At 36.2% G+C, this 12,950-nt stretch overlaps 1 protein-coding gene across 4 annotated transcripts in view; it reads left to right on the top strand.

Moving 5' to 3' along the window:
* Nucleotides 1-12,950, top strand: part of LOC109452279 (putative E3 ubiquitin-protein ligase HERC6) — a 48,837-nt gene that overhangs the window by 27,690 nt on the left and 8,197 nt on the right. For all 4 annotated transcript variants that reach the window (XM_019741126.2, XM_074323641.1, XM_074323638.1 and 1 more), the window contains exons 13-17: nucleotides 973-1,127; nucleotides 4,737-4,856; nucleotides 5,159-5,275; nucleotides 8,923-9,066; nucleotides 11,154-11,297. In XM_019741126.2, the coding sequence (XP_019596685.2) occupies nucleotides 973-1,127; nucleotides 4,737-4,856; nucleotides 5,159-5,275; nucleotides 8,923-9,066; nucleotides 11,154-11,297 (680 nt within the window). The remainder of the gene's footprint in view (nucleotides 1-972; nucleotides 1,128-4,736; nucleotides 4,857-5,158; nucleotides 5,276-8,922; nucleotides 9,067-11,153; nucleotides 11,298-12,950) is intronic.

Genomic DNA, 12,950 nt, shown 5'->3' with positions numbered 1-12,950 from the left:
TATGGAGTTTATCTCTATTAAATTTTTTTTCTGGATCAGTTTTCACTTGTCCCCAGATATTTAGTGAATGATCTGTTTCATTCCCACTAATATGCAATGCCACCTTTATCATATGCTAAAGTCTCACATGTATTTAGATCCGTTTAGGGAATTTCTGCTACATTGATCTGCTTTTCAGGCATTTGGGTCATACTATGTTAATTACATTAGCATGATAATATATTGTAACATTTGATAGGTTTGTTTTCTGAGAATTGTCCTTTAAAGGTATAATTATCCAGGTTGTTACCTCAGTAATATTAAAATATTGTTATTGAGATAATTAAAAAAAAATATCCATATATACCAGGTATTCATAAAGTAGGAAGACATAGATAATATTTTTTATGGATTGAAAATGTCTTTCATGACATTATATGTATATATGTGTATGTGTTTTCACCTATGTATGTTTTCAGACTTTATAAACACCCTATAGAATTTTTAGTTTAAAAATCATTAAATCAAGTAATCAAGCATAACTATAAACTATCAACACATTTCTTCAGAATCCTGAATTTGAGCTTTTAATTCCAATGATACTTAATCAGAGGAAAAAAAAATTTTTTCTGTGGGTAATAAATGTTGCCCAGGATATGCTTAGAAAAGGTATTTTATGGGTTATGCCATCAGAAATGGAAAATATTATCGATTTCTCATACCGTGTTTTCCCGAAAATAAGACCTAACCGGAAAATAAGCCCTACCATGTTTCCCCGAAAATAAGACCAGGTCTGATATTAAGTTTTGCTCCAAAAGACGCATTAGGGCTTATTTTCAGGGGATGTAATATTAAAAATCATGCTCGGGCTTATGTTCTGGTTAGGTCTTATTTTGGGGGAAACATGTCATTAAAGAATGCAGTAGAAATTGAGGGAGTTTTTTTTGAGGGGAGTGGGTATATATTTATCATGGCTGGTTTTACACCCCTCAGAGCAGTGCTGGGCATCTTTGCAAGAATCTTCTCTCAACACACTGGTCCAGATGCTTAAAACTGCCATCATTGCTCAACTGTCTTTTTGGACTGAAACTGATCAGAGTATCAACAATGTTAAAGCTCTTCTAACAATGATGAAAGATGTGCACAAGGTAAGGGTTCATCTAAAGAAATGTATATACCATTTTACTAAATCAAGATCCCTTAGGTCTCAGCCAACTGGAGTCTTGTTTTGTTATGTTTTTCACAACAGAAAGAATATTTTATTCAGCTCTTAATAACTCAAACTTTTGCTTATTTTGCTAACTGGATAGACTCTAGAAAAATATATTACATATTATATATAATGTATTAGATGGAAAATACTCAAAGATGAGCATGATTCAACATTTTCATTACAGTACACAGCATAATTCAGAAGTAACCTAAGGTTTGGCTACTAATAAACTTGAATATTGGGGGATAGGCAGGAGCCAGAGCATTTTAAATAAAAGAACAGAATTAAGTTGGTATTGTTCAATTTAAAATTTAGCTAAAATAAGATGCTTTTACAAAGATAAATTGCTAAATGGCAATCAAAGCAAATTTCACCACAAAATATTCATTTCCATAGGAGAAACTATTACATACAAAAGTTAGTACTTTATAGTAGTGGTATATATAGTAGTGATATTACTAAAGTAGTACATTTCTTATTTCCTCCAACTTTATTGAGATATAATTGACATAAAACACTATAAGTTTAAGATGTGTAATGTGTTGATTTGATATACATATATTACAAAATGATTACCACCATAGCTTAGCTAACCACTCCATCTCACATAACTACCATTTCTTTATTGTGTTGATAACACTTAAGATGTATCTACACTCTCAGCAACTTTCAAGTAGATAGTACAGTATTGTTAATTATAATTACTATGCTGTACATTAAATCCCCAGAACTTATTCATTTTATAACTGAAACTTTATAACCTTTGACCAACATCTCCTCATTTTCTTCACCCTGAAGCCCCTGACAACCATCATTCTACTTTGTTTCTATGAGTTCAGATTTTTTAGATTCCACATATGTATAAATGAATTCATACAGTATTTGTCTTTCTCTGTCTGCCTTATCTCACTAGCATGATGTCCTCAAGGTTTGTCCATGTTGTCGCAAATGTAAAGATTTCCTTCTTTCTCATGGCTGAATAAATATTCCGGTGTTTATATATAGTATACCATATCTCCACATCTTTATCCATTCATCCATCCATGGAAGCTTAGGTTGTTTCCCTGTCTTGGCTATTGTAAATAATGATACAATGAATATGGGGATGCATATATCTCTTTGAGATGGTGATTTCATTTCCTTTGGATATATTCCCAGGAGTGGGGTTGCTGCTTCATATGGTTAGTTCTTTTTTTAATTTTTTGAGGAAACTCCATGCTGGTTCCTTAGTGGCTGCACCATTTACATTCCCACTAATAGAGTACAAGGGATCCCTTTTCTCTACTTCCTTACCAACATTTGTTATCTCTTGTCATTTTGATGATAGCCATTCTAACAGATGTGACATGGTATCTCCTTGTGGTTTTGGTTTGCATTTCCCTGATGATTAGTGATGTTGAACATCTTTTCATGTACGTGTTGCCCATCTACATGACTTCTTTGGAAAAATATCTATTTAGTTATTCTGCCCATTTTATAATCAGGTTGTTTTTTTGCTCAGTTGTATGAGGTCTGTGTGTATTTTGGATAGTAATCCCTTAGATATATGATTTGCAGATATTTTTTTCCATTCCATAGGTTGCCTCTTCATTTTCTTGTCTGTTTATTTTTCTGTACAGAAGCTTTTTAGTTCAATGTAGTCCATTTATTTAGTTTAGCTTCTGTTGCTTGTGCTTTTGGTGTCATATCCAAAAAAAAAAAATCATTGGTAAGACCAATGTCAAGGAGCTTTTCCCTATGTTTTCTTCTAGAAGTTTTATAGTTTTAGGTCTTATAGTTAGGTCTTTAATCCATTTTGAGTTAATTTTTCTGAGTGGTGTAAGATAGGGATTCAATTTCATTCTTCTGCATGTGGTTATCCAGTTGTCCCAGGTACATTTATTGAAGAGACTATCCTCTCTCCATTGAGTAGTCTTGGCTCCCTTATCAAATATGCAAAGGCTTATTTCTGGGCTTTTGGTTCTGTTGCATATGTCTATGTGTCTATTTTTGTACCATTACCATGCTGTTTTGATTACTATAGCTTTGTAGTATAGTTGTAAATCAGGAAGCATGATACCTCTAGCATTGTTCTTCTTTCTCAGGACTAGTTGGACTATTCAGGGTCTTTTGTGGTTTCATACAAATTTTAGGATTGCTTTTTTCTATTTATGTGAAAAATGCCATTGGAATTTTTAGAGGGATTGCATTGAATCAATAGATGGCTTTAGGTAGAATGGACAGCTTTAACAATATTAATTCTCCTAATCCATGAACACAGGATATCTTTCCATTTGTTTGTATGTCCTTCAATTTCTTTCATCAGCATTTTATAGTTTTCAGTATACAGATCTTTCACGTCCTTTGTTAAATTTATTCCTAAGTATATTATTGTTTTTGATGCTATTGTGAATGGAGTCTTAAAAAGACAAATATGAATCATATGGAATCAAATATTTTTTAAAATAATGTATAAAAGGGAAATGTTTGGCACAAAATAATTGGAGATGTAAAAAATGAGAAACTATGAGGACTTAAGATGTTTTGTAATGGAGTTCTCTCATTAAGATAAAGTACTATCACAATCTGTAGTGTTATCCCATTTTCATTCCTGATATTGGTTATTTGCCTTTTTTTTCCTGGTTCAGTCTTACCAGGAAGCTGTTTATTATTTATTCATTAAAAAAATTATTTTAAGAACCAACCTTTTTATTTGTTGATCATCTCTCCTGTGTATCTGGTTTTCATCTCCTGAATTTATGTTCTTAGATTCTGCATTCTGCCTTCTGGATTAATTTGATTTGTTGGAGGCTTATTTAGATTTTCTAGCAGGTGTCCTCTAAAAAGCCTTCTTGAATTCCTTAAGTCCTTCTTCATTCAGAAACTATATCCTACATGCCTGATTACTTGTTTTTACCTACTAGACCATGGGTCAGGGGTTGGCAATTTACACCCATGAGCAGCCTCCTGTTTTTATAAAGTTTTTTTAGAATACATCCACACTCGTTTACATATTGAGTATGATTATTTTGTGCTATAAAATGGCAGGGTTGAATAGTTGCTCCAGAGACTGTATGGTCCCAATCTCAAAATATTTACTATCTGGATTTAAGGAAGAGTTTGCTGACTACTATACTACACAGTAAGCTAATGTTCAAGCCAGGACAATTTTTAGCTTATGTTTTGTCCCATGCCTGACAAATAGTGTGTGCTAAATTAGTACTTGTTAATTAGTAGAGAAAGGTCTGAATCTGTCAAAAGTACCATGGATTTTTAGGGTGCTTTTATTCTCAAGATTTAGAAACTGTTTCCAGTAAACCTGTGCCCTAAGAATTGGTTTATCAATCTCCACTACCAACATCTTATATCTTATACAATATTTACGAAAATTGGAGAGATTATAAATCAAAAAAATGAAAGTTTTATAGAGCTCTACTTCATTATTGACTAATGAATTGGGTTTTTAGAGTTCTATCCTGATTTTCTATATAATAGCCACGTATATATAATAGATTAAATCATTTATTGATAGAAAATGATATTCACAGATGATATTCCCTTCAAGGTAAACAAAGCTAACTGTCAACTACCAGAAAATGCTTTCAACATAAATGAACTTTCTGTTTTGTTGGACTTACTGGACTTACATGGACAAAGGATGAGAATGATCTTTTGGGACAACCAGGTAAGAGTAACATTATTACTTCTGAAAATTTTCATACTTTAAAGGGAAATACATAGAGTAGCTATGCAGGTGTCTCTTTGATAAATCAATATTTGAAAACTTCTTTATTGCAATACTGAATTTGCTAAATTAGATGATCATTGAAAACTTAAACAGCTTTCACAAAACAAATGCATTTTCTTAGAAATTTGTTTCTAATTTGGATTCATACAGAGGGACATAATTTCAGGTGATGAGGTAGAGGAATGAAGTTTTTGTTTTCTTTTAATTATCAAATCTGTTATCTCTATTTCTTTTTTTAGGTACTCGTGGAAAAGAGAGTCTTGCAGCTTCTTGTTATTTTCAGGGATTTTCCATTTGTCTTTAATTTGCCATGCAAAATTAAATTATGGAAAGCTTATTTCCTTATGAAAATGCGGGTATGTATGCCTTACTTTTTAAAAATTATGTAAAATTTCAAATACATACAAAGTAGAGATAGTGGTGTAATGAACCCCATCACAAAGTTTCAGCAGTCATCAACATTCTGCCACACTTTCATCTAACACTTTTGTTGTTTTTGTAGTTGTTAAACTATTTTTGCTGAAGTATTTTGAAGCAAATCCCAGGCTCACTTTCTTTTCACCTCTCCACACTTCAGTGCATTATTTCTGGTTGTCTTGTTTTATTTATGCTGGGATTCATCAGTGGGCTCAAGTGGTAACCACACCATTCTTCCGTTGTAATGTTTCCCAGCAACCTTTTATTTAATGATTCCATCCATTGTTTTGAAGTTTGCAAAAGACGATATTTCTAATCATTCCTTCCAAAGTTATGAACTGAATCCTGTAAAGAATTTTTCCTCATCAATCAGGGCCATTTGGCTACCCTGAAAAATCATTCATATTGGATGGTAGAATGATGCTTAATTCTTTTTCTTTAATTATTAAATATTCTGTACATAGAGGTTGGACCAATTTATGTTACTATCAGAAATGTATGAAATGCCTCTTTTATACACTCTCACCAATGTAGTGTTACCAAGCTTTGTGATCCTTTCCAATTCAATGGTTTAACCATGGTATTTCAGTTTAATTTTAATTTACATTTTTCATTGTTATATTAGGTTTGTGCCAAAGTAATTGTAGTTTTTGCAATTATTTTTAATCTTTTAAACTGCAATTACTTTTGCACCAACCTAATATGATGCCTGAGTCCTCACTTTCTTTAGATAATATCTATTATTTTCCTACTAAGAGCAATACTGAAATGATTAAGTAACTGCTCTTTCTCTATCCAGTTTTAGTTACTACACTATGTTCTTAGTTGTTAGTCTTTGGGTTTTCATATCTGCTTCAGAGTCTTGGAGCTTGATTGGTAAGCTCCAACTGATATTCTTTTATTCCTGGATAATGCCTATGAGTCAATCAGTGAATTTATTCTGTTTTCTATTTCCTCTCTCCCTTCTGTTCTTTTTCTGGTAGTTGTATTAGTCCCACATAACGCTTACATGCTATTTTGTCTCTCTTACCATCATCAGCCTTAGTTCTCAGTTATGCTCATCCCGCCCCCAGACATTATGTTAAAGATTTTCCAAACTTTTTTGATTGCTGAGGCTGTTTACTAGGATATTCCTCAGGAAAGGTGTGTTATCTATTTATCTATGATATTCATACTTTAAAGACTGATGGAAATCAGAAACATACCCATTGCTTTTATTAATAATTCAAAGGATAGGCCATCTAGGTGAAACATGGAGAAGTCTGGGACGTCACATGAACAAAAGGAATCATTTCAGTTATAAAACATTTCCTTTTTATACTCTATTAATTATATAGCTTACATGACATTTTCCAATGAACCATGCCTGATAAATCCGTAAATTCTGTGTTTATTTATAATAAACAATCTAGATGGACAAGGTACATCCTGCTAAAAGCATCCCATTCAGGACTCTTCCTCTAATTTTTGTTATTAGTGTCTGTCATCAGATTTGACTTGGTAATCTCTTTGGTCCCCAGCCACCTCTTTTTTTTTTTTTTTTTTTTTTTTAATTTTCCTAACATCCCTGGTAATGGGAGAAAATAGATTAAGTCTGTCTTTCCCAAACCTAATTTCCCCTTAAGTTCCCTTTAAGCAAGTCCATTACTCTATGGTATTTTCTTCTATAGCAATGTTCTGTCTAACCTGTCTTTTCTGTTAGTGAGGGTGGAGTGGATAGTGAACCCACGCAGGCTGTATATCGTGAAGGATTGGGAAATGTTGGAGGACTAGAAAACTCTTAGTTGTAGTTGTCATGGATGAAGTTAGAAAACAGATTCCAGAATCCTGTCCTCCAAAGGAATGATAATGGACATAGTCAAAATTGTAAGCTCTTGGGGCTGGCCCGGTGGCTCAGGTGGTTGGAACGCCGTGCTCCTAAGGCTGAGGTCGCTGTTCGATTCCCACATGGGCCAGTGAGCTGCGCCCTCTACAGCTAAGATTGTGAACAATGGCTCTCCCTGGAGCTGGGCTGCCGTGAGTGGCCGGCAGCCGGCAGCCAGCGAGAGCTGCCGTGAGCTGCTGACCTACCAACCAACTGCCTCAGCCAGGGGGAGCGCAAGGCTTGTGATACCAGCATGGGCCAGGGAGTTGTGTCCTATACAACTAGACTGAGAAACAACGGCTTGAACTGGAGTGTGGGGGGGAGGTGGAAAAAGGGGGAAAAAGAATTGTAAGCTCCAAACTGGATTACCACTTCAAATGTATAAATGTAGAAATGGGAAACAATACATGGAGAATGGGAGTTGAGAAACTGGAAAATAAGATATGATGCAGGTTTCTAGTCCAATTCTTGGTTAGGTGAGAGAAGGATAGGCTTACAGCAGGCCACATACACCTCGCCCTGCACACCTCGCCCTGCTGTAGTCAGTGGAGCAATAACTGGCCACTCCTTGGTCACTCCCTGTCACTCAGAGCCATGGGACATGTTTCTTAGCAGTCATTATTGCTGACGTGTCCCAGAGCTGCAGACTCCTGGGCCCCAGGAAGAGATGATCCACCACCAAGAAGGATAAGAAATGGTACTTGTTCCATCTCCCTACAAATGTGAAGCTTCTTTACAACAAATATCTGAGGGAAAGCCAGAAGAATCTAATGGAATCCCATATCATTTCCCAGTACATAATGGTGGCAGAGATCTGGGACACGGCTTTCCCAAGCCCAGAACCACATGCACTCTTCTCTGAGATACTTGTAGAGTGCGAATGTGGACAACCACACCCAACCTGGAAACCTGGAATAGGATAGGTATTGTCCACCTGTCTCTATTGTGAGACAGGCCCCAAGAGGGCTGTATTGGTTTATGAGTTCTAAATACTAATTTATTGTCCTTGAAATACAGCAGAAATCCTAGAGGAGTGTCAAAGGTCAAAGCAACACTACATTTCTAATCCAAGGGAGTTCAGCAGAAACAAGACCAGGGTACTCATGTGGTGAGGACATGTTGAGAATTCAGAAAGCTTAATGGAAGTACGATGTGGGGTGACAGAGAACAATGGTAGGTACAAAATGAGGCCACCAGTGGCTTCTTTTTAGGGAGCTCCCATGGATATTCAGTAGATGGATCATAGTTATTTGAAGGAGAAGAAGGGATTTTCTCTGAGCAAGTCTTTCCTCTAGTCTTTTTCCTACATCTAATGTTATTCCTGAGCTCCTAAATTGTTTCTATATTCTTGAGGATTATGGTGCTAACACTCTGTTTCTTAAGACTGGTGGGTGAGTGTCTTAGCATGTTGAATACCACTATTGCCTTTAAAGATCATGTTTACTATAATAAGTGATCTGACATAGCTTTTAATAACTTAGCTGTACATCCATGATGATTAATCCCCTGTACACAATTCCTAGGTACCATAGTTTCACCGATCCAATGATCTCTTTATCTTCCATAGTGTAGATACGATGCCCTTCTCCTTAAATAATTACAATAAATGAGTATATATAGCAATGGTAGGCATAATTGTGTGCTATACAAAATAGGTTTGTTTGAAATATTAAACACTTCCTAGTATTCCTATGAGGATTCCTAAAATATTTCTTTTTCTAGGAGCCAAATAGGATTCCACTAAGAGAGAATGAAGTCTCCCAATTATTCCCATTTGTACTTAGAGTGAGACGAAGTCACCTAACTGAAGATGCTCTGCGACAGTTGAGTCAAGCTGCAGTCACTGACCTCTGGAAAACCTTAGTGGTACAGTAAAAAATCTCGTTGGACATTTTTACTAATGTGGGAGGGGAACATTTATATAGTACAGCAAAGGAAGAGACTGCATTTGGAACTATAGTTATCAGCCTTATGATTTCCAGAATTCCTTGCTTACCCTGCTGAGAAAAACTATGGGATGTTTAATTGAACATTGGGATTATACGTTAACTCGTAGTTACCTGTGGCTATAAAAATGCAACCTAGTGAACCATCCCAAAGCTTAATGACTTAAAATAACAATAATTTATTTTTCAGGTCTGCAGTTCAGTTGAGTTCTGCTGGTCTAGGTTGAACTCATCTGGGTGGCTTTGTAGATTTTGTATGCATGTGTTTACAAGTTTGTGAGTTGACTAGGGGTTGACTGATCTAGGCGAGGCCTGGCTTGGGAAGTTTGGCTCTGCTTCCTGTGTTTTTTGTCTTCTTCCTGGGACTGGCAAGCATTGCCAGAGGTACAATATAGCAAGCCCAGTCACACAACAAACATTATTTTAGTCAAAGCAAGTCACATGGCTGAACCTACATGAAGGACTGGCAAAATATGCTCAGCCTCCTTAATGGGGGAAACTGCAGTCACATGCAAAAGACATAGATCAAGGAGAGGTGAAGAATTGGGGCTGTTAATGCAATCAACAAGCAGGGGGTGGAACAGATACTTTTCCTACATTTTGGCTCTAGTTTTAGTCATAGACCTTCCACTGCTATATTGACTATATTGGTTCCAAATAGCCGTCCTTCACTTCATCCTTTGTGGGCACCTGTAGGAATTTTATTGTGTGGTACCTCAGATTATTTGCCCTATTGAGGCCATAAAATAATGACTAACTATGTAGGTTAGAGCTGGAGTCTTGGAGTCTGCCCAGCAGGGAGTGGATTTTCCTGATATCAGCCATGAGGGAAGAGTTAGGTTCTCAGAGAATAAACCAGAACCTGGAGTTTGAGACTCAAAATAGAGAGATATTTACCAGCATGGGACTCCAGTGGGAAACAAAGAAACTATTTTATAAGCCAGATTTTCTAGTTGTATCTAGTAGTCTCTGTACTTACTTTCCTTTAAATAAATCTTGATTATGAGGGAATGAATAGAAAATGATACACATACAGGAGACGACAAAGAGCTAAGAAGGTAAACTTCAAGACAGATCTGATCAAAATACAGACTCTGAACAAGGCAAGATTGTCAAGGCCTGTTAAGAGTGGGTCCTGACCACGGCGAAGGCAGACTTGCTAGTGTAAATAAGTAGAAATAAGAAAATCAGAAGTAAGATTAATTTGTTATTAGAATATATCCACAAATGGAATTTGAGGCAGGCCCTTGGAGATTATGGTCTGTGGCCAAGGAATCGGTTGATCAAAGTTGCAGTAAATAAGATCTTCCAGGCAAAGAGAGGAGAAAGAGAACTCTTAGTCAAGCTTAGTGATGCTTAGATTAAAAATTTAAAAAGAAATTAGCCAGGAAAAGAAGTAGAGAAGGAATAGTTAGAGAGGAAAACCAGGAGTGTAGTCAGTCACAAAGTCCAAAGGTGGGCTTTAGGAAAGAGGGACTAGTTCATACTAATTTCCCACCTGAGGGCTATGGGCAGTCAGGTCTGATAGTTCCTGCAAAGGTGCTGTGCCCAGGCTGTATGGGAGAGCTGTTTATCAGAAGTCCTAATGAGGGGAGAGGAAGGAGAAACCAAACAGTTGTTGACTGGAGCCAAAGTTGTAAAGTCTGAATGATGAGACGAAGACAGACAACTAGATAGAAGAATCAGGCAATTTAGTGGCCCAGGGGTTTGAAGCACATCAAAATTTGGTTCAAGATGCTGGTCACCATAATTGGAGAATACTAAGTCTTGCTAGAATCCCCTCACTTGGTTCATGGGGCAGTGTAAAGCACCCACGCACTCACAGCAATCGGACGATAAATCGGTTCATGGCATCCACTGCTCAGTAGCAAATTGAGGGAGAACAGATAGCAGTGAGGTAAGAGGTGTGGGATTCTGGGAATTCTGGTGACTGCAGGAGATTTGAAACTTTTCCACAAAGGTCAAGGCATTTTATTTTAATCCTTAGAGTGTGTTCTCTTTCCTCAGATTGAATTTTCTGAAGAAATTCGTTCCGGGGGTAGAGGAGTAAAGTCCGAGTTCTTCCACTGTATATTTGAAGAGATGACCAAGACGGAATATGGAATGTTCATATATCCTGAAGGGGGTTCCTCCATGTGGTTTCCTGTCAGCGTAAGTCTTTTACTTATTTTCTTAGTTTTTCAGAACAGAAAAAGTATACCATATACATGAAAACCATACATAATAATGTAAAATCAGGTCCTATACAGCTTTGCTACTCAAAATACAGTCCATAGAGCATCAGCTTCAGCACCACCTTGGAGCTATGAGAAAAGCAGAATCTCAGGCCCTAACCCAGAATATATATTTTATAAGATTTCCAAGTGATTCATATGCATATTAAATTTTTAAACAGCTTTAATGAAGTATACTTGAGATACAGTAAACTGAACTTAAATTGTCCAATTTGATAGGTTGTGATATATACGTATATATACCCATGAAACTTATCACCACTATGACAGTGATGATAAGATAATGAACATATACATAATCCCCTAAAGTTTCCTCATATCCCTTTCTAATCCTTCTCCTCCCCTGCTCCTACTTCTTCCCTGCTCCCCACCCCATGCCCAAGCAACCACTGTCACTATAGAGCAGTTCAAATTTCCTAAACTTTTACATAAATGGAATCAGTCTCTGTGTCTGTCCTCTTTCATTCAGCATAATTATGTTGAGACTCACGCATGTTGTTGCATGTATCCATGGTTCATTCCCTTTTATTGCTGAGTAGTATTCCACTGTATGGATGTATTATACTTTGTTTATCTAGTCACCTTTTAATGGATGTTTGGGTGGTTTCCTAAATTTTGAGTGGCAGTAATCTAGATGTTTCAAATTAGGAGAGAAATTATTAATAGAATCCTAGAGATAATTGCTAATTCTAATAAGGTGATTTATTTCTGCAATGGTTTTATTTTTACAAACATTCTCAAAATGTAAACATTTTCTTAAAGCAACACAGACTTGTCTTCATTTCTCTATTAGTAACACAGACCAAATAATCTGAAAAGAATCACATGTTGAACTTCAATTTATTGATCCCCTTTCAGATAAACTTCCAAATGTTCTTCCCAATGACCCAGTAGAAGTTTAGAACCCAGAGGACAGGGAAGAGGAGAAGATGAATGGGTGTGAAAAAGTACTGAAAAGTGTTTTGTATCTTTTTGAGGAAGAATGAACCTCTAAAAGATAGGAATGGCCAAGATGTACAAGTGGTAGGATTTTTATCAGTCAACAAGCATTTATTGATTGTTTCTTGAGGTTCCACATTGTATTAAATATTGTGGGAGATTCAAATTAATATACGACACTTTCTTCTTGAAACTTCTTGTATATGTAGATGGAGCAATAAGACTAAAATACCAGGAACTTTAGCAATTGTTTCTAAATTATGGATTGTTGACTTTATGTGTAATAGTTGTTGAGCACAGTAGGATATGGAAGGAAGCACTGATGTAGAATTAGAAGCTCAGAGCTCTAGTGTAGAGTGATGGTGGGTGTGTCATTTAGCTTCTCTGAGCTTTCAGTTTCTTTACCTATAAAATGGCTGTCATAATTGCTGCTAACCCTGCTTTATAGAACTGTTACGAGAATAAAACACAATAAGGTGTATATCCAAGTGTGAAAGCACCATGAAAACTTTAGGGCACTATCTAAATTTAAGGGAATCTTTATTAGGACAGAAAGACATCAAGGGGGACTGAAGTGATTGGAGAAAGGGTTATGGAAAAGTGGACACTTCAGTTGCTATTGAAGGATAGG

Source organism: Rhinolophus sinicus, linkage group LG02 (assembly GCF_036562045.2).
Source record: "Rhinolophus sinicus isolate RSC01 linkage group LG02, ASM3656204v1, whole genome shotgun sequence".
Lineage (NCBI taxonomy): Eukaryota > Metazoa > Chordata > Mammalia > Chiroptera > Rhinolophidae > Rhinolophus > Rhinolophus sinicus.
The sequence above is the reverse complement of the archived record's forward strand: the minus strand, read 5'-3'. Positions and strand labels throughout refer to the sequence as shown.